This window comes from Daucus carota, chromosome 8, assembly GCF_001625215.2.
Source record: "Daucus carota subsp. sativus chromosome 8, DH1 v3.0, whole genome shotgun sequence".
NCBI lineage: Eukaryota > Viridiplantae > Streptophyta > Magnoliopsida > Apiales > Apiaceae > Daucus > Daucus carota.
In genome coordinates this window covers 25456325-25476487 of record NC_030388.2, presented here as the reverse complement: position 1 = coordinate 25476487, position 20163 = coordinate 25456325, and the positions used below count along the sequence as shown (strand labels likewise).

At 32.6% G+C, this 20163-nt stretch overlaps 3 protein-coding genes across 4 annotated transcripts; 1 reads left to right on the top strand and 2 right to left on the bottom strand.

The window, feature by feature from the left end:
• Positions 1-3203: 3203 nt before the first annotated feature.
• Positions 3204-9719, bottom strand: LOC108197158 (cell division control protein 2 homolog A). 2 transcript variants are annotated; one of them, XM_017364682.2, is made up of 9 exons: positions 9609-9719; positions 8529-8572; positions 8271-8455; positions 7112-7232; positions 6431-6604; positions 5164-5327; positions 4892-4979; positions 4746-4799; positions 3204-3578 (listed from the first exon to the last, which is right to left on the bottom strand). In XM_017364682.2, exons 2-9 carry the CDS (start codon positions 8535-8537, stop codon positions 3489-3491), a joined length of 885 nt encoding a protein of 294 aa, XP_017220171.1. In that variant the 5' UTR covers positions 8538-8572; positions 9609-9719; the 3' UTR covers positions 3204-3488. The 2 variants fall into 2 exon arrangements, with proteins under 2 accessions (XP_017220171.1, XP_063939406.1); XM_064083336.1 differs by having other exon boundaries at positions 9605-9623.
• A 4124-nt stretch (positions 9720-13843) lies between these two features.
• On the top strand, positions 13844-14983 carry LOC108198951 (membrane protein PM19L). The gene is made up of 3 exons (XM_017366725.2): positions 13844-14067; positions 14157-14334; positions 14489-14983. The coding sequence occupies exons 1-3, from the start codon at positions 13947-13949 to the stop codon at positions 14721-14723; spliced, it is 534 nt and encodes a 177-aa protein (XP_017222214.1). The 5' UTR covers positions 13844-13946; the 3' UTR covers positions 14724-14983.
• A 4170-nt stretch (positions 14984-19153) lies between these two features.
• Positions 19154-19633, bottom strand: LOC108197785 (small acidic protein 1). Its single transcript, XM_017365488.2, has one exon. The coding sequence runs from the start codon at positions 19494-19496 to the stop codon at positions 19308-19310; it is 189 nt and encodes a 62-aa protein (XP_017220977.1). The 5' UTR covers positions 19497-19633; the 3' UTR covers positions 19154-19307.
• Positions 19634-20163: the final 530 nt, after the last annotated feature.

Here is a 20163-nt window from a genome sequence, read left to right as displayed (position 1 = left end):
GATATCCAAATCCAAATTCAAATTATTTTTAAAATCCAAATCCAAATCCAATCGGGTTTCACATATCAAATCCAAATCCAAATCCACATCCACGGGTTTCGGATCGGGTTCAGGTTTGTTCGGGTTTATCCAAAACCTGAATCCCGAAATTTATATAGTATTGTAAAAATATTATTTTTGATTTTTTCGCACTTAAATTTCATTACATATAAAACTTAACTACTTTAATAATAAAGTATTACACATTAATAAAATCTTGAACCGTATTTAATAATTTCTAAACACATATCTTCACTGCAAGGAGTATGAAATTTTAAGTAACTCATTTAGTTAAAAAAAAAGTCACTATAACCCAAGAATATACACATTCACACTCTACCTATATATATAAACAAAATTTAGTAGATTTGAAATTGAAAAAAAAGTATATTAGTATACATATACATACATATATATATATATAGATTTTTTTCGGGTTTTGGGTTTGGATCGGATTCGGATTTCGGATCGGGTTTCGATACGGAATACCTAGTATCCAAATCCAAATCCAAACTCGTTCGGGTCTAAAAATCAAATCCAAATCCAAGTCCAAATCTAAAATATCGGGTTCGGTAAAATCCATTCGGGTCGAAACGGTCGGGTATCCATTCAGATCGGTTTTTTCTGCCATCCCTGACATTGTTAAACAATTTTAAAATACTGAAAGGATAATATATTATTATATAATATTTCATAAAAAAATTATAACGATATTAAAAATAAAATTATAAATATATAATAATTTTATTTTTATAAATAAATTAGTTAAAATTTAAAATATATACGATAAAATAACAAATATTATAAACCGCCTCTGCGTTGCACGGGTTATAAGCTACTCCCTCCGTCCCACCAGGTTCTTTACGTTACTTTTTTGCACGCATTTTAAAACTCCTTATATATTTATTTTGCATTTTAAAGTATACTCACATTATATATTTATTTTTTAAAAAAATCCTGAAAAAAAGTTTGAGATTTAAACTTTTATTCAAAAAAGGAAAAACTAAAAAAATTATTATTTAATTATTCTTTGTAAGAGCCTCAATATACGTGCAAACAGTGGACGTAAACATCCTGGTGGAACGAAGGGAGTGTATAATATAATAAGTCAACCTGAGTATACACTCTAAAATTTTGTTTAGTCTCATATTCTTGATCATTTTAAATCCCTCATTTCTCTATTTTAACAAAAATGAATATAACAATTATATTCTGTCAAAAAAAAACAATTATATAAATAATATCTCTTTCTAATTATAAAATATTTTACTCTAATCATAACATATTCTATTTAAAAAAAACACAAACCATCACGTGACTTTTTTTTTTTTTTTGAACTCAAACATATTTTACTTGTATTACACGAATCATGAACTCTTTTTAATGCTGATTTTATTTATTACAAGACAAACACTAAGCTTATATAAGATAAATAATATGTTTTTTTAAGAAGAAATATAAAATATGAAAATATGATTTAAAACGTATCAAAAAATATATTATCTCCTGACGGAGGCTTTCGGTTCTACCAACCTGGGTCCTGAGGACTGACACCTGGCTCGCGTTAGGAAATTTTGCTCGACAAAACTACTTGATACTGTAACCCGGTACACATGTTTTTTGTGGCTCATAATATAATCTGATTCTTACTGAGAACGCTTGAAAACTTTCTCTCGTTTGCTCAGGGATCAAACACAAGATCATCATACAATATTCATCGTTCTCTGTCTCATGTTCTTCGCGACTTTTTTTATACAATCACGCAAGTGCCCACATTGTTGTTAACCATTTTCTCTCGTTAACATTCTAAAAAGACTTTCGGTTTTTAGTCTTGTTACTCACAAATTAACAGGATAACAAAGAGAATTCATATCGGTTAATAAATGAAAGATCTTCCTAATATGTGACCAAGATATATACTAACAACTACTCTTTTTTTTTTCGACAATGCAGGCTGATATGCCTTATATAAATTAGTATATGTTCTAATACTTTTCGGATAAGTCAGAGTCGAATCCGGGTCTTCCAAGACAATAGAGGGCTATCCAATCGTGCTCAAGAACTATTTTTTTATTAATGAGATGAAATCAATAAAAATTCATCACTTAAGTAAAAAGCAATAGTTGGTAATGTGATCTCATTGACACACACTAGAAAATTCGATAAACAACAAGCAATTTATTTTATTTTATGGATTCTTAACTAATCATGCTTTTATTTGATATTTAACTCATAACAAAAATATATTATACATCCAAATTCTTTTATTTAATTTTAATTTTTAAATTACTAATTTCTATTAATTTGATAAATTAAATTATTATTTGCTGATATTTTGTTGTTAAATTATTATTTATTTTTTATGTGTTAATGTATTTGTTTTTGTATTTTATAATTTCTTCGTTCTATATCGCAAGAGTTAGTAAAATGTTGAGATTTTTAGAAGTATAAACATTTCAAGTTTATAAACACTCTCTCTCTATATTTTTTTTCCTCAAAATTTTTATCTCTCTTAAATATATGTACATATATACAAGCTACTGATCTACAAGCCCTCTTTCATCAAGTTAACTCATTCATCTCCACTTTCTGAACCTCCTGGACGGCTGCTCAAGTTCGACTAAGTGCCAAAATCCAACCGGATATCTGAACGGCTGCTCAAGTTTGTTTAAAATTTTATTTATAAACAAATAAAACTTCGTCAAATCAACAAAACTTTTTGTAAACGTTTTTCTAGGATTAGACGATAATTCGTTTTATCATAATTTTAAAATTAACAATTAAAATTTCAGGAGCTACTTCAACTCGACTCATTCCTTACAAACTCGAATACCGACAATGAAACTTATTCTATTAATTAAATGACCAAACACGATCAGATAGGAAAAAACCTTACACTTGAACTCAATAAATAAAAACAGGAGAACTTGACTCCAACAGCCCCAACGCAAATTTCAAATTTCAGGCCAACGTGATGCATTCATATGATTATAAGAATGATAAGCCATGAGCTGTACTGTGTCTGTGTCCCAAACCCAAAAGGCCAAAACACTGAGAAACTAGAATCAGGCCAGTTCTTTTTTTTTTTTTTTTTAATCTCTGCTTAATTCATATTTTTGCTACATGGCAAGAACGAAAAATATAAACATGGGAAGCAATACAAGTCAATCAAAACATACTTCCTTGAATAAAAGATTTCAAATGTATGCCTAGCAACAGTACAAAGAATTACAAAAAATTTGACAATACATGTGCCATTGAACATCACATTTTAGAATGCAGGGAGAGACTATATATGATTGCTCCAGCAATCCAGCTTGGATGCAATACGAACCACGTCCAAGGAGAAGGAAAGTAAATAATTATCAAAATACTAGCACACATATCTTAAAAAATCAAACACCATAAACTCTATCATGAATATACAATTCCAGCCGGAGAGATAAGACTTAAGGAACAATCCCGATATCCTTGAAGTATTCATGCTCAAGTGCACTCCTGGCAGTAATTCTTCTGCTGGGATCCAAGCAAAGCATTTTCTGTGAAAAACGAAAACTATCAGAAATTGTGGATGTCTAGATTGTTTAACAGTCACAATCATGGGTCTTTCATTGCGATTTTTTAGGGAAAGGACAACCACAAGAAATTTAAACATTCATGCACACAACTGTCTCCACTGCAATTCTGTAAAGTCCAAACCCTTGACCTCATGTTACAAAGGTTGAGGGCTCTACTGTATACACTATGCCAAACCTTGCAGATGAGGGGCCTTTATTATTTTATGTGTATATATAGCACAGTTCATTATCCTATTATACATTATTACAATAATGTCTATAAAGAGCATAATGGGCGGACACAGTCTCGGAAGACGTCGTCCAGCAAAACTGGCATATTCGCTACTTTAATAGGTATCAATGAATGTATAAGATTAAACAAATTGCATCATTCATGGGTTAATATCATATAGATTCACCTGTGGTATGTGTATAGCACATAACCCAGTAATAACCTTATTAAACCATTGTTTACTAATCAGTAATCACATCCAAAGATTGTCACAATGCTCATTTTAACTTTGGTATGGGTCTTGGGAAGGCCAGCTGCAAAACAGCCCTGGAAGCTGGATCATCCAAATGAGCTAAGCTAGTTCATACAGTAACATGGAGAATATAACCTATGGTAGAGATTAGGTCAGAATATGGGTGGGTAATACTTTGCAACTTGCAATGCGATTTTCATGGTTTTATGTTGCAAGAAAATACACATTCATGAGACACACAAGTAAGGAAATAGCCAAATAGGGAGTGATTAAAATCAAAGAGTGCCCATGCAGTGAAAATATAGATCCTAGTGCTAGAAAAGGTTTAGAGTCCATTATTTACCTCACCCAATACTTTTTGAGATATATTAACATATTCAAAAAAAAATCGCTAGTTCTTTAACTAAGTGAGAGCTTTGAATTAAGAATAGACTTTTGAGCCTTGTGCTTTTTCTTTTTCTGCCTTGAGTAATTTCAATTAGAAAGGTCAAGGCCCTCGTCCTATTTTAGAAATATTAAGAGAGTTGTAAGAACACAATCTTTTTAAGAAATTTACACAACTCCGCCTCTGTGTTTACTTAAGAAAATTTCATGAAAAGGAAGATAATTAAAGATCATTGATGACCATTATATACAAGTAGATATATAACATATCTGAACTCACTTTGAGGAGATTGAGACCGGCCACATCGAGATTTGGGACTACGTTTCCCAGTTCCTGCACATTAGAGATGAACTAATAAGCTTCCAAGATATGCGCAAGATATATCAATGTAAGAAACACCATATTACCAAAAAAAATTAAATCACCTTAGATGGCCATTTTGGGAAGGCAGACTTAAAATCAGGAAGAGCTGTTACTCCAGGCCAGGTATCCTCATTTGGGGTACCCACAATTCTTCATTGAATCAATTATAGAAATAAATAACTCAGAGTTAAAGGGACGACGAAAATACAGTGCTGTATACAGATAATTCTGAACCAAATTTTGTGATGGGTTCTGGATCTTAATTTCTTAAACAGTGCTAAAAAGGATACACTTCGAAAGCAATGAAAAAAAATACAAGGGCTCGAAAGCTAACCTGAAAATCTTAAATAATTCATCAATCTCAGAATCCCCCGGAAACAATGGCTGTTGGTTCACCATCTCAGCAAAAATACAACCAACTGACCACACATCAACTGGTGTGGAGTAGTGGCGGGATCCAAGGAGTATCTCTGGGGCCCTGTACCAAAGTGTCACCACCTAGAAAGAAAATCAATATTGTCATGACAAAGATAACACTAATAGCTTACCCAATAAATAAATTAATAATAATAATAATATATAATCTGAAAAAAATTACTATGGTCCACAAATTCAAAGAAATTGTCAAAATTTTATTTATTTACCATCACTGTCCCAAGATTAATAGCCTAAAAGTATAAGAACATGCAAAATACGGAAAAGCAATCAAAGCCTAAACACTAAAAGCATAGTTAACTTATCAGACCTTGAAATTGGTTCTAGAAATCAAAGCAAAGAACAAATAAGTAGTCAGCATCAACAAAAACATAATAATGGATAAAAAATACAGAGCAGCTTAAAACTTTTTATACATAATTCATTTTAAGCTGAATCTACCTTTAAAGTAACAAGATATTACTGCCAAACTAAATATTTGAAAGTGCATTCCACAAAAAACATCCCCATTCCCATCCTACCAAAATTATTGAATTTCATTTGCTGATTGATTTAAAACATAATATTTGCCGCAGCAATCGAGTTTGAAGGCTGATTAATAAATGTAATCGTTTCTTAAAAATCACTTACAGCTTCCACCTTAATTAAAAAAATATACATATAATTTAAGGATCAGTGCATAATGACTTCCAAATCTTTTCCCCAGACAGATGGTTTCTATAGTCACCCACAAACACTAAGATTAACAGCATTGTAAATATTTTTAAATTTCTGTTCTGACTAAGGGGATAAAAGAAAATTATTAACTCATGTTTTTAGCATTTCAACGTGACAAAAATTTTTGTGTGAAAAAGGAAAATTTGGCAAACAATAATTACGACAACTGCAAACTAAAATACTCACACTATCAAAGTGTAACACCAAGTATGTGTTTGTGGGTGTGCTTACTAGCTTATATCTCGTGCAATACATGGGTGAATATTGAGTTTTGACACTAAAATAAATTTTAGAATTAAAAAAGCCAAAGAGATAAGTTCAAAATGTTTATATGTGTGTACAGTATAATAGAGTAGGCCCGTTAAAATATGTTTTCAATTAAAGATGCTCATGAGTTGGCTCTTGACCCAAATACCGAGCGACCAAAATTTTTAATGTTACAGAAGTACCTCGTGTGTAAATGTCCTGACTGGAATTCCAAATGCCCTGGCAAGTCCAAAATCTGCAAGCTTTAGAGCATTGGTACGGCGATCTATGAGCAGGTTTTGGGGTTTGAGATCGCGATGCAGAACTCTATGGGAATGACAATAAGCGATACCACGCAGTATTTGATACAGAAACATCTACACCAAAAGGAATAATTAGACAACCATACTTTAAAAAGGATGAAAACAAAACAATGCATTTAAAAATAATCTCAACAACTAAGAGAGGAAAAGGTGAGCCGTTAGGTTTTATAATTTTGTATACAATGAGAACCAGAAAACTGAAATACTGTAAGTTTGACTGCATGTGCATTAATGTTCTGATATCTGAGGATTTCTCAGAGAAAAGAAATGATAGCATTCTCTGGGATTGATGAGAAAACTCTCCCAGGCATACAGAACATCATAACTACACTTATAGTTCAGCAAACAAACTAAAATACAAGCGTCTAAGAGTTTTTGTGTACTATATAAACGACAGTACAAAAGAGTAGTGACTTGTTTAATACTCCTGTTATGTTATGATTCCAAGTGTTGACACATATCTCTATTAGGCAAGAAAACACTAATGGTTGTAATTTGAAAGGATAATTAAATTTTTGCGCATAACTTATAATAACCTCTATGGACAAAATGATCACTCACTTTAATCAGACGTGGATCCTTTGCAAACTCTGGACATGAATCCATATGTTTCTTCAGATCCAGGTCCAGATATTCAAATACCAGATACAGCCGTTTCTCGCTATGCACAACATCTTGTAGCCTGATGTTCATATATCAACAATTTTCAAGTACACACAGATCAAAATTACATTAGCAATCATATTCTTGTAAATTATACTGCACAATTAGACACCAACTTATATATTTAAACATTCGCAACATTCTCATTATGACCTAAATTGCTATAGAATTACACAACAAATATATAATGCTTTAATGTATTAATATTTCCAAAACATTTTAGTGCGAGACAAAGGTGATGAATTGGGACCCTCTGATGCTAATAAGCCAACATTTTATCTGTTATCTAACATAAAATATACATGAAAACTCCTAGGACAGTTTCTCAACTACGAGCATACAAATCCAATTCAATGTAAGATTATAAAACATTAATAATTTCAAGTGCATCAGCAGCCTTTTATAGAACAGATACATCAACAACCTAAATGTAGAAAATGATAAAGAAAGTACACAAATTTAAGAATGTTAGACATACAAATGAAAGTAACTAAACCAGTCGCACAAATATAAACATGGTACAACAAACAAGACAGCTTTAATGGTCGTTTGCCTGTTCAGAGTATTCCACAACGATCATGTACTTTATATTTGATTCCTGAAACTATTAAAAGTGATATGTATGAATTAAACAATTATATCCAGAATGGAAAGAACATTCTCAACCTCTGTTTATTTTGCTTCCAGCCCCCATGTCAGACACTTGACACTTAGACACTTAGACATTGAACATGGACACTTGGACATTTTAGGCCAAAAAGATGTAAAATGCCGTGTTTAGGTACTACTCTTACAAAGTGAATTTCATTTTTTGCTACTTCACGAGAGTTTTATTATAGCTTTCATCTGAATTGAAGGTAATAGCAAGCTTCACAGAGTCATATGAAAGTAACTACAAATTAGCTTTGTAAGAGTAATTCAAAGCACATAGTGTATTTAAAACACAGGACAGTCAGAAATAACATTAACTCATTGAATAAACATCATTCACCATATTATTTTTCCAAAGCAGGAATGGATGATTATGAAATCTGTAACACACAAATGCTTAGTGTACCTGACAATATTTTCATGCTGCATCTCCTTCAGTAAAGAAATTTCTCTAATAGCAGTGCTTGGCACTCCCTCATCTTCCTGCTCTAAACGAATTTTCTTTAAAGCAATAGTTTCATTTGTAACGCGGTCACGAGCCTTATAAACTACTCCATATGTTCCTTCACCAATCTTCTCAACTTTTTCATACTGCAATGCTTACAAATTTCAGTAAATATAGGAAGAGAATATAAAGGAGTAAAAGAAGATAAATTTTGTTTACCTGGTCCATTTGGTCGACTGAATAGAAATCTCTGCACTGAAGACCTAAAAAGAAATAACGAGACATATGTGAATAACAATTTATGTTTGTGCATTAACCCATATTAGCAAAGTTAGAGACCTATATGCAGAAAGACACTATCTGAGGATATAACTATCAGAAAAGATCCGCCGCACTAAATAGGAGTGCTGACATAGTAGTAAAAAATGTACTAGATATATATTAAATTATGATTATGTACATTAATTTTGGACCAATAAATGAACAAGAGAATGCGTCTTGAAGGCGGCACATACATCACCAACACCATTTATTATAGAACGACTAGAAAAAAGTAACATCCCGTGTTGAATTACGTCTTAACTTTTAGCCCAATAAAGTAAAAGAGAATGCATCTTAAAAAGGTGGCCCGTATAAATTTATTATTCAGAATAACGGAACCGCAATGCAATTACATATAGCATGGGATGATGACATGAAAACTAATACCACCACGCGGATTCCGTATCAAATTTGAGACAACAAATGCAAAAGATAATGCATCTATAATTTGGCGGCACAGATAAAACAACAATGTAACTGCAACGCAACTACAAACACCACTGTATCTCCTACAACCACTTGAAACTAATAAAATGTTGTAAATACTAGACGGCCTTTACAATATTTCAATCAACCAGCCTGAATTGTCTAAACCGAATACTACCCACTAGTCATCAATCTATTTATCACATTTCATCTTATAGCTTAAAAAACAAAATTCAGTTGCACAACTACACTAATCACTTAGGCACACAATTCATTAATTCAATACATCTAATTGTAATTTCATTCAAGGTATAACTAATTAATCAACATTTCGGCGTTACCGAAAACTCGAAAAGTATTCGATAATTCGTGTTCCGTGTAACTCATAAACAAGTTAGAGATAACGCATATAAATTGTACACAGTTACATCAAGTGCAAATCAAGCAAAAACAGATCCTGATAATACAAGTGAGTGGATAAATAATGAGCAAGCATGTAGATATGAATAATTGAGTATGAAAACCCTAGAAATGAGAAAGAAATGTACATACAGAGCGAGAAGATGGGGGAGAGAAATCTCGAGAGAGGAAAGGGGAAGATTTTATGCGGAAAAGAAGTGTGTGAGAGGGAGTATCACTGTAATTCTTTTTGGTCAATGTCAACTTTACTTACTTTTTACCGTGGATGTAGTCCTATGGCCATTTATTTACTGCATGTAAATTTGTAATTATTGTTATTGTTATTATATGAAACTGTATTTAACACGTTTAGAATTCTACTGTTATTCTCTCTCAAATTAGGGTTTTGAGAGTCGACTCTCAAAATTAGCCGTCACTTCTCCATTCTTCACCTTCATCCTCTACATCCACCAAATCATTTTCGCTCTCCCATCTTCTCCACTATTTACCTGTTTTTTGTTTTTCAATAAAATCGAGTGTTGCTTAAACCTCGAAGATTTCAATCGAGTTTTATTTTCAGATCTGTTTCGGATTTGAGCTTGGACTTGATTGTTTTCTAAATAAATCAGATTTTTTGAAATCAAAGGTCCGATTGTGTTTTTCCGTCTCGCCTTTTGGCGTGTGTTGATTTAGTACCCAATTTTTGGGTGTTATATTTGTGGTTGTTATGTCTTCCTGCATTATCAATGAGAATGATTGGGATGGAGTTTTGGGAGATCTGGTTTATCGCATCATTAATACTTTCGGCATGTCTATAGCTGGCTCCCGGCATGTAGATAGCTGGGGTATGCTTGGAACGGTGGTGATCGCATGTGCTCACCTTTCACAAATTATAGTTGTTCATTATTCGAGGATTCTTGTTCCTCATTGCTTAGTTTTTGCAACTGAGTCGTCTGAACACCGCAACAGCCATGGAACTATTGTGAAGGTCAATTGTGAAGCTACCATTTTCGGGATTGATGTAGGCTGGATTACTCGAGAAGCCTTTGTATTCATTTTCAATTTCAAGAATCATTGGATTCATTGTGTTAAGCAGTCTGGAAACAATGCGGCTATTTGTTTAGCTCGTTTTATTGTTTATTAACCTGATTGCATTGTCAGTTGGGGATCTGTCCCGACTAGACTTGTTTTAATTTAATGGAGTGAATTTGCATTTTGTCAAAAAAAAATATGAAACTGTATTTACTTAAAAGTATAAATAATAATTCAATGACATTATAAGTGATTAAATGTTTTAATTAATTTTTTTTAAATACATGACAGCATGTAATCGTATAGTATAAATTAAGTATTAAACATGTATATATATATATATATATATATATATATATATATATATATATATATATATACACATATATATATTACATAATATATTATATATGTTATACACGGGTAGTAAATCCAATCCAAATTTTTCGAGTAAAAATTACCTGATCTTAGTCATAAAAAATACTAATTATAATTAATATTTTTTAGAATTGGGATTCAATTCTTGTCTAATTTTACCACTCTTAAATAATATACATGCTCTTACGCCGAGTGTTAAATTATAACAGTATCGAAGTTAAAAACAATAACGTTGTTTGTTTAAAAAGTTGATTGCACAACAATATTATAAAAAAAATTCTTTGACACGCTTTACAAAGTTTTAAATTATATGAAAGATAATAATATACTTTCACATTTTGCTTTTATTAAGATGCTCAAAATAGTGTCTTTTTATTTTGAGCTGCCGACAGTGAAACCTAATTCCCATGTTCTTGTTATTTGAACGGCAAGGTCACAATGTCATAATGACAAGGTATGTTACACTGATATGAACCGTTGTTATTTGAAAAATATTATTTAGTAATGTCATATTATTATATATTGTAATCTAAATAATGTTCTTCAAATCAACAAACGTTCGTATAGGTGTTCGTTGGATTATAACTGCGATTTTTCCATTTAATAGGTATACAAAAATTTTTATATGTAAATATGTACCACATATATATGGTTTCTTTCATGTGGTCCTATTTTCGTGCCTAATAAACCAATCAAATTGTTAAAATTGTTAGTTCATTGTTCTTATCGCATTTTTGCACTCTATTTAAGTGGAATGTATGAAAATTTATGACATGCAAATATTTTTTATTGATTATGTATAATTACAGATCCCGAAAAACTAAATGATGTACAGACTGAGTACTATATAAGGTAAGTATAATTTTATGTTTCTTTATATTATGTGTGGCTATGTTCGATTAAGTTACAGTTCACTATTATATTTCGATCATGGTTTGATATTCCAGAGAGCAAAAGGGTTTGCTAGTATGTCGATACAATACTTACTAAACAATACATGATCAGCAAAATCATGAGGGAACAAATTTTTCAAGAAATTCACTTGGAACGATTTCTTTGAAAAGAAATATATTCTTTCCAATATGTTTATGGTAAGAATCAATCGAATCTCGATTATTGTCCAAATTTAACATAATATATTTCATATTTGAATTAAAAACCCGTAGTTAAATGATGATTAATTTAGGTTAAAAGCCACTGGGTGTTAATGTGTTATTGATGTTATGCAATCCTAAAAATAGTCTTAAAAGCGATGGGAGAAAATCTTGTATGATCCTCCAAGATTCACTAAAGATTCTTCTTCGCGAAATTTAGAATCCTTCATGCGATAATTCGATAAATGTAATATATGCATGTTCTCTTAACATCTTTATACATGTATTGTGAAATGGTAGAAACTATGATGAAGATTAATAAGATACCAAAAATAAATCTTACCATCATACACTTCTAGCCGTACTAATAAACATGCGTACTAATGTCTTTCTTTTTTAATATGTAACAACTTCAAATATATATTTAGGGTTGTACTGTTAAACATATGCAATGATTATATTAATCAACACATGAAATTTATTCAAGTTGGAATGTTACAATAACAACACATCTTTTAGAACTGAAACTTACAGCACATTATATATGTATGCACAATCTCCATAAAATCATGATACGAAATTACGAATGTTATTAAATATAAATATATGGACAAAAACGCGTGAAATTCTTTTTTCTCTTTTCACATGTGGCGAGTTTGGTTTGTTGATGTTAAGCTAATGAGCCTGGCGAAGTTACAATTGAACAATTTTGAAAGTGATATAACAAGATTCGGACAATCATGAACCATCTACTTGACAAGAGATAAAGGTAAAATTTTGAGAGAAACACATATCATCTAATCACCAAGACCGTAATTCTAACAACTTTTCAATAGCACAAGTAAGGCAATATGATAGTAGTTGAGTCTTCGCTTTAGCATTCGGTTACATCGCTAAAATAATAATAAAATAGATGATATTTTGATGTTTAAAGGTGGATTGCTAAACCTCATCCATATCGGTAGTTGTATCAGTAGTTGTTGGCTGTTTTGCGTTTTGTGTTGATTTGGTAACTGATATGAATGTGAAGTAACAGTTGATTCAGTAAATTATAGTCCTCATCCATCTGATATTTCATCCATATTTTTAGATTTTATCAATCTCGATCGGAACAAAATGAATAATAATATTTATGTAATTTGCTGAATCAACTACATGCTCCTCCACATCTCGACCCGAACATAATTAATAATAATATTAAATTAGGCCATCCATGTTTTGAAATTGTTCACGCGAAATTTTAAAATCAAAGCGAGGGAGGAAGCCAAAAAATCCGCACCCGTTGCCTTGCATAGTTACATGTGATTACTCAATTTTTAATCATAAACTTAACAAATATAAGAATCATACGATCGTCATATATAATATGTACCCACATATCTGATATACATGAAAGGGAGGTGACAAGGATACACACAATTTTACACTTTATTTTTGTTATTTTTAATAATTTAGAATATTATGTGGCATCTGAAATGTAGTTTTTACCTTTATTTTATTGATATGATATTTTGCTGTTATATTTATATCTCAAATTTGAAGTATATATGTCTTTCGTACAAAGTTGCTGAATTTATTATTACGATGCAATATTAAAGATGTATATCAATATTCAATATAAAATTATTAAGCAGTATAGATTGTTCCAGAAAACACAAGAAAAGTGTACCCACAGATTGATGATATCAAAAATAACCGGATATACATGAATGTTTAGTGCTAAAACGTTGCACGGGAAATAATACACATGCAGACGCATACAACTGACACGTGTCCCTCCACGTGTAGCATTCTAGGACACGTATCCTCAATTTATGCCCTTGGCACATGGTTCTACCAGGCACATACTTGTATATAAAAGGCACCACAACTTGATATGCAGAGCACAAAATAGGTACTTTAAGTTCATTCGAAAAGAGTTTGTGAAGTTCGGGCTCAAAGAAACTTGTGAAAGGTTTAAAAGAATTGTTTCATACTATAGAGAGAAATGGCTGGGAGGAATATAGCAGCTCCATTGCTGTTCTTGAACTTGGTGATGTATTTTCTGGTCTTGGGTTTTGCGAGTTGGTGTCTCAATAGGTTTATCAATGGCACTACTAACCACCCAAGTGAGTATTTTTATCTAGGTTTATTTTTATTTTATTTTTTGAGATTTCTTCCACAAACTTGTGTATACTAACAATTTTTTTGCTTGCAGGCTTTGGAGGGAACGGAGCAACCAATTTTTTCCTGACGTTCTCCATATTAGCTGCTGTGCTGGGCATAGTCTCTAAGTTTGCAGGTGGAAATCATCTCCGAGCTTGGAGGGGTGATAGTCTAGCAGCTGCAGGGTCAACAGCCCTTGTGGCCTGGGCTGTTACTGTCCTTGCATTTGGGTAATTAACTCTTTCGTTGTTTTAACTTGGTATGTCGAAAATGTTACAAATGTTAAGTGACCAGTTTTCCAAAACCAGTACGAGCTCTGAACTCGAGGCTCGAGTTCTGATATCATGTTAAGTCCGTCTATTAAAAATTATGTATGTTGTATAGGTTGGCATGCAAGCAGATAGCTGTGGGAGGGCACAGGGGATGGAGGCTGAGGATCCTGGAGGCCTTTATTATCATCCTCACTTTTACTCAGTTGTTGTACCTCCTGTTGGTGCATGCGGGTATTTTCAGCAGGAACTATGGGCCGGGCTACAGAGACACGGAGTATGGTGTTGGAGGCGCTCATCATGACCCTGCTCTCAAGGGTTCTTCTGCTGTGCCTGCTGCTAGGGTTTGAGAACAAGTTTTAGCTGGATCGGATGGGCCAAGTGAGATGGGCTAGCTAGTTATTGTAGTTATTTGTGGTCCTAGTTAATAAATTTCCTGTGGGTTGTAGTTTCTGTTTTACTTTGTGTGATGTGGTTTTCACTTGGCAGTAACTTGTTTTATTGTGCACATGCAGTCAGTTGGGTCACATGATTGGTTTGTTGATGTAATCTAAGTGTATTGTGTGTTACTGGTCTCCACTTTCCTTATTGTAAATCTGTTCTTTTCTCAGTTCTCATGTTAACTAAAAAGACGTGTAAAGATAGGAGCATGCAACGCCAGGATTCTTTATCTGATTAGTAGCGCAGGTCCCAAGGGCACTAAAAATAATCTATAGGAGCGAGAATGGATCGAAGTGCGTTTTTATTTGAATTGCACCAATTCATTTGAATGATCTGAAGACTATATATTTTAGTTGAAATTAATTGGAAAGAACAAGGCGAGGAAACAGTGAGGAGATTAAAATGGAACTGAGCACAAGTATTTATTCCAGCTGCTTGCGAGCTAGCTCCACCTTAGGAACTTTATGTAGAATCTAAAATTAATGAATCTAGACGAAGATAGTCGCAGATATCTTCTATAGAATCAAAACTACGCATGGCTATCCCACATGTCCGTGGTATATGTGCACTCTACTCCTGCAGGTTATTTGTTTAGTCTGAGATCGATAGAACATTAGACTTTGGCTTGCTGAATTTTTCGTTTCTTTACCCTGATATAGGTTAATGGTTAATGAGCTCACTAGCAAACTGGGAATAGAAACCCCATACCTCATACTAATATATTGTGTTGATTAGCAAATTCATACATTGTGTTTGGATTAAATTTTTGTGTAGAATGAAAAGCTGATCCCGGATAAATCATTCATTCAACACTTCTTGAGTTATCCTTTCCTATACCTCTCATATCCATTCACAATTTCCATTCCAAACATCACCTCTCATATCCATTCACAATTTCCATTCCCACCAACGGCGTTTTTTACACCCCCGTCGGATAACCATCAAGATTGTGTTTTCTGGTGATGAATTTTTCAAAACTACCGCGGAAGATTTATCTGATACAAGTAGAAATTAGACGGTTTGATATATTATCAAAGGAAAACAAATCATCAATATACTTATATAAAGGAGAAGCGAGGGGCGTCTAGGTGGCGCTTTTCACATCGCTCCGTTCTATTTTTCTAATTTTCTGGAATTTTTGGATGAAAAATATCAAAAATTAGAACTGCCTTTTTTAGTTTCGGATATATTAGAAGCAAGTTTCAGAATCTGATTTTGTTTCAGATTATTTATGGAATATAATAGCTTGAAAGTTTTAATCTGATTTGATTTTGTTTCAGATTATTTAATTATGAAAAAGACAAATTATTTATGGAATATAGAAGCTTGAAAATTTTAATCTGATTTTGTTCAGATTATTTAATTATGGGAAAGAGTAGCAAACAAGTCTCTCTGCATCTATAAATACCCGTATAGATCGTTGGGTTTTGAATCATCTAATTAACACAATCTTCTCTCTCAATACCACAAACCTACCTGATAGTTCTCTTACTCGATTTTTAAAGGAGAAGCGAGGAGCGTGTAGGTGGCGCCTCTCATATCGCTCCGTTCTATTTTTCTAATTTTCAATACCCGTATAGATCGTAGGGTTTTGAATCATCTAAACTTAACCTCCTCTCTCAATACCACAAACTACCTGATAGTTCTCTTACTCGATTTTTAGAGGAGAAGCGAGGAGCGTGTAGGTGATGCTTCTCACATCGCTCTGTTCTATTTTTCTAATTTTCTGAAATTTTTGGATGAAAAATATCAAAAATTAGAAATACCTTTCTCTTGCTCGATTTCTATAAGTGAAAGCAGTTTATACGATAAAGGTTGTTGCAAGCAAATGTAATTATAGACCGTTATATTGGAGTCGACAAATCCAAACACGGGAAAAGAATATAGTCTTGACATGATATTGATGGTTGATGTCAATAAATTAATTATTAGTGATGTATATTTGTTGGTTATTCTTTTATAATATTTGTTTTGTTCATCGGACATGTTTGTTGTTGTTAATGTTTATATTATTTACTTTGTATACATGAAAGAATTATTCATGCATTATCTGTTTGTATGTTTTTGTGCACAATCAATCCAAAAAAATTGGAGGAAGGTGACAATGTAAGAACATGATTATTTTTCAAAAAAAAAACAAATAAAATTAAGATTCGTCATACTTTAAATTGTTAATTACGTGTATAAATTTATTTTCATTTTTTCACCATGAATTATAGTCCAATTTTGCAATTTTATATGTTAGTATTGGTATTACATCAAGATTTTTATAATATAAATTTATTTTATCCTACAAATATTAACTTTGAAACATTAATATACTTTTTATAGACAGCTATAAAATTATTTTATTCTTCAAATATTAATATTGAATCATTAATATAATTTTTATAGACCGCCGCAACGCGCGGCTTCTCAACTAGTCATTCAATAAACTAGTATTCTTCTATATGTGGAAAAGTGCTGCTAAGGTTAACTTGCATGAGTACGAAATACAAATTAATGATAATTTTGTAATAAGTTATTCTTAATCTTTTAAATTATTTAAATGTCTCTCTCTATTTACATTAAAAAATTCTATTTTTTAAATTACATAAATGTTCAAAAGATTACATTAGTGTTCAAAAAATTCATATTAAAAATCCCTTGTACTCCACTTATATCACTAACCTAGATGAATAGTTGCCGGACACTATATGCCCCCCGGATTTCTACATTCTAGTTCTTTCTGGAGGGGCTCATCATTCAACAATCATCGCTTAAACTGTCTAATTTTCAGCGACATTATATAAATATTTGATGAATGTCATAGTGTATATTTAGTAAAACCAGACTTGTATGTTTTTCTACACACTGTATGATTTTGTACTGTCATAACTCATAACCTCCATTCTGTTTCTCATGGAGCTCAACTGCTCAAAGTCCAAAAGACTGCAAATTCATAAACTATATACTGTTCCCCGTGGTAGGCTAGCAACCCATACACACTTGTTTGAAGACTTCTACTCAACCTATTTCTTAGAAGGAAGACATCTACAAGAGTTACAAAAACTAATGTATAATCAAGTACACACACACTAGTTCAAAAAACAAGACAATAGGGGGCATTTGGATTAAAATTGGGAATGAGAATGGAGGTTAACAAAAATGAGGATGGTATGGAAACCCAAGGGATGGGATAGGTATGTTTTAACTACATAGAAGGATTGGGGTTCCCATTCCATAAAACGAAATAAATAATCTATACACTTATGCATGGGATTGAGGTTCCGATTCTCGTTAACCAAGCTCATTAACGATGAACCAAACACCCCTATATCCATTCTAAGAGTTACACTTGCTAGCCATGTCCAATTTTGTGCCTATACCAAAGAATTTCATCAAATTCAGAACTTGAACACACATGCCCATCTACGACTCTCGCACACAAGTTAGTACTAGGATGAATGAGAGGCATTGAGAATAAGATATAAGATTCTACATAATCACTTTGCGTAATCCAACTGCATTCTGATAATACCTTCACAACCCTATGAAATTATTTATACTAGCAGCAAGGAACCCAATTCAAACCAAAAGAACAAGGCACACAGAATTATGGACCAGGAGAGTCCAATGCTTTTCCTGTCCGGCTCTATGGTACTTTCAAAACGAGGCATCACACATACATAGAATTCTATTAGCGAAACTAGTTATTACTTTAAAACCAAACTCCCACGCAAATATTTACTGCAACCGATTTGTAACAGATCTTGAAGCTCTCCATCTCATGTATATGTTAATAACAGTAATAATTACAATCCTGCTCTGGAAGAATCAAATGATACCTTTGTTAAAATACTCCGGAAATTTAATCATAACCTCCATTACCGCAAATAGGAAGATCCACATAGCTCTACCCCCTCCGGCCTCCCTCCCAAATTATTCCCAAGTAGGCAAGTACAAAACAAATCCTTTTGATACATCCCTTCACCTCCACGTTTCAAATTATCTCATTCCCCATCATCACCAATCACTCATTCCTAACATAATCGTGATCCATAACAAACCATGTATCCAAGACTCCAAGTAGTTTTCCTGCTACTCCACCTATCTAATAACAATCCGCTATCCTCATTTATAACCAAACACATAATGTACTATAACAGTGATACCGCAACACAAACTACCCTAATCCAATAAAAGCATTATCAATCCAACAATACAATTCACCGGTTAACAAATTCCGGTCACATCTATAACACACACAAGACACAGTGTTTTGCTATACCGTCTCATCGTGACAGAGACCGTGATTCAAAGGGGATGAATATATAGAATTGTCACAAACAACGAGGAGTACAACACGAAAGGCAATTAGGATATCAATAACATTCAGAAACACAGTACACACAACATAACAATAGCAATAGTAACGCAAGGAATGTTGACATTAGAAAGCAAACCCTAGAACAGACAGATATTTATATAAAAGGAGATAGTAGTGGTTCAATTCAATTGATGTCAGCGTCATCAAAGTCGTCATCGAACGAATTGAAAAAGTCGGCGTCGGCGAGCCGGTGGTGATCGAAAGTGATGGGAGCCTCGCCGAACATCTCGAGAGCTTCGTCGTCGACGTCCATGGCCATGGTGGAGCCTTGCTCCTCGAGCTCTTGAAAGTAATCTACTGCCATGGCTTTCATATTATCTCTTCAGATCGATCGATTTGTGTGTCGATGTTTGATTTTGTATGTATATTCTCGATGCAATTGGAAACGATAGCTGAGTTCTTATGATTAGAAATGAGAGGGAATTGATCTGACGGTATTAGATGGGCTGATGGGCCGCGGGATGATGAGATTGGGCCATAGTTTACTGGATTATTCTAGAGGCGGAACTTGAAGCGAGTGATCCAGCGACGCACGTGTCGCATGCTATGATAAGAAGAGGAGGTACCTGTAATAATACTCTTATTTTTTTAATAATTTTTTTTGAGAATATCTTTTTAATATTTTTATTTTATAGTATTAAATTAGAAAGATTTTAAAAAAGTACTCATTTATAAGTATTGTTATTAAATATATTGAGGTGTGTGAAAAATAAATGACTCATTCGATCATTTGTGATGATTAATAGTCAATTGTAATGGTCTGTTAGTCAAACAATTTTTTGTAATATACTTTTAGAAATGTCATCAACTATATTTTACATAACGATTTTTTCTTAATCAAATTAGCAATGTAATATATATGCGTGTGTATATATATTCGATGTATATATATTAAGATTCATATATATATATTTTATAAGAATTTGAAATATCAAATATTATGGGCGTGATACTAACCTTACTCGACATGTTAAAACTAA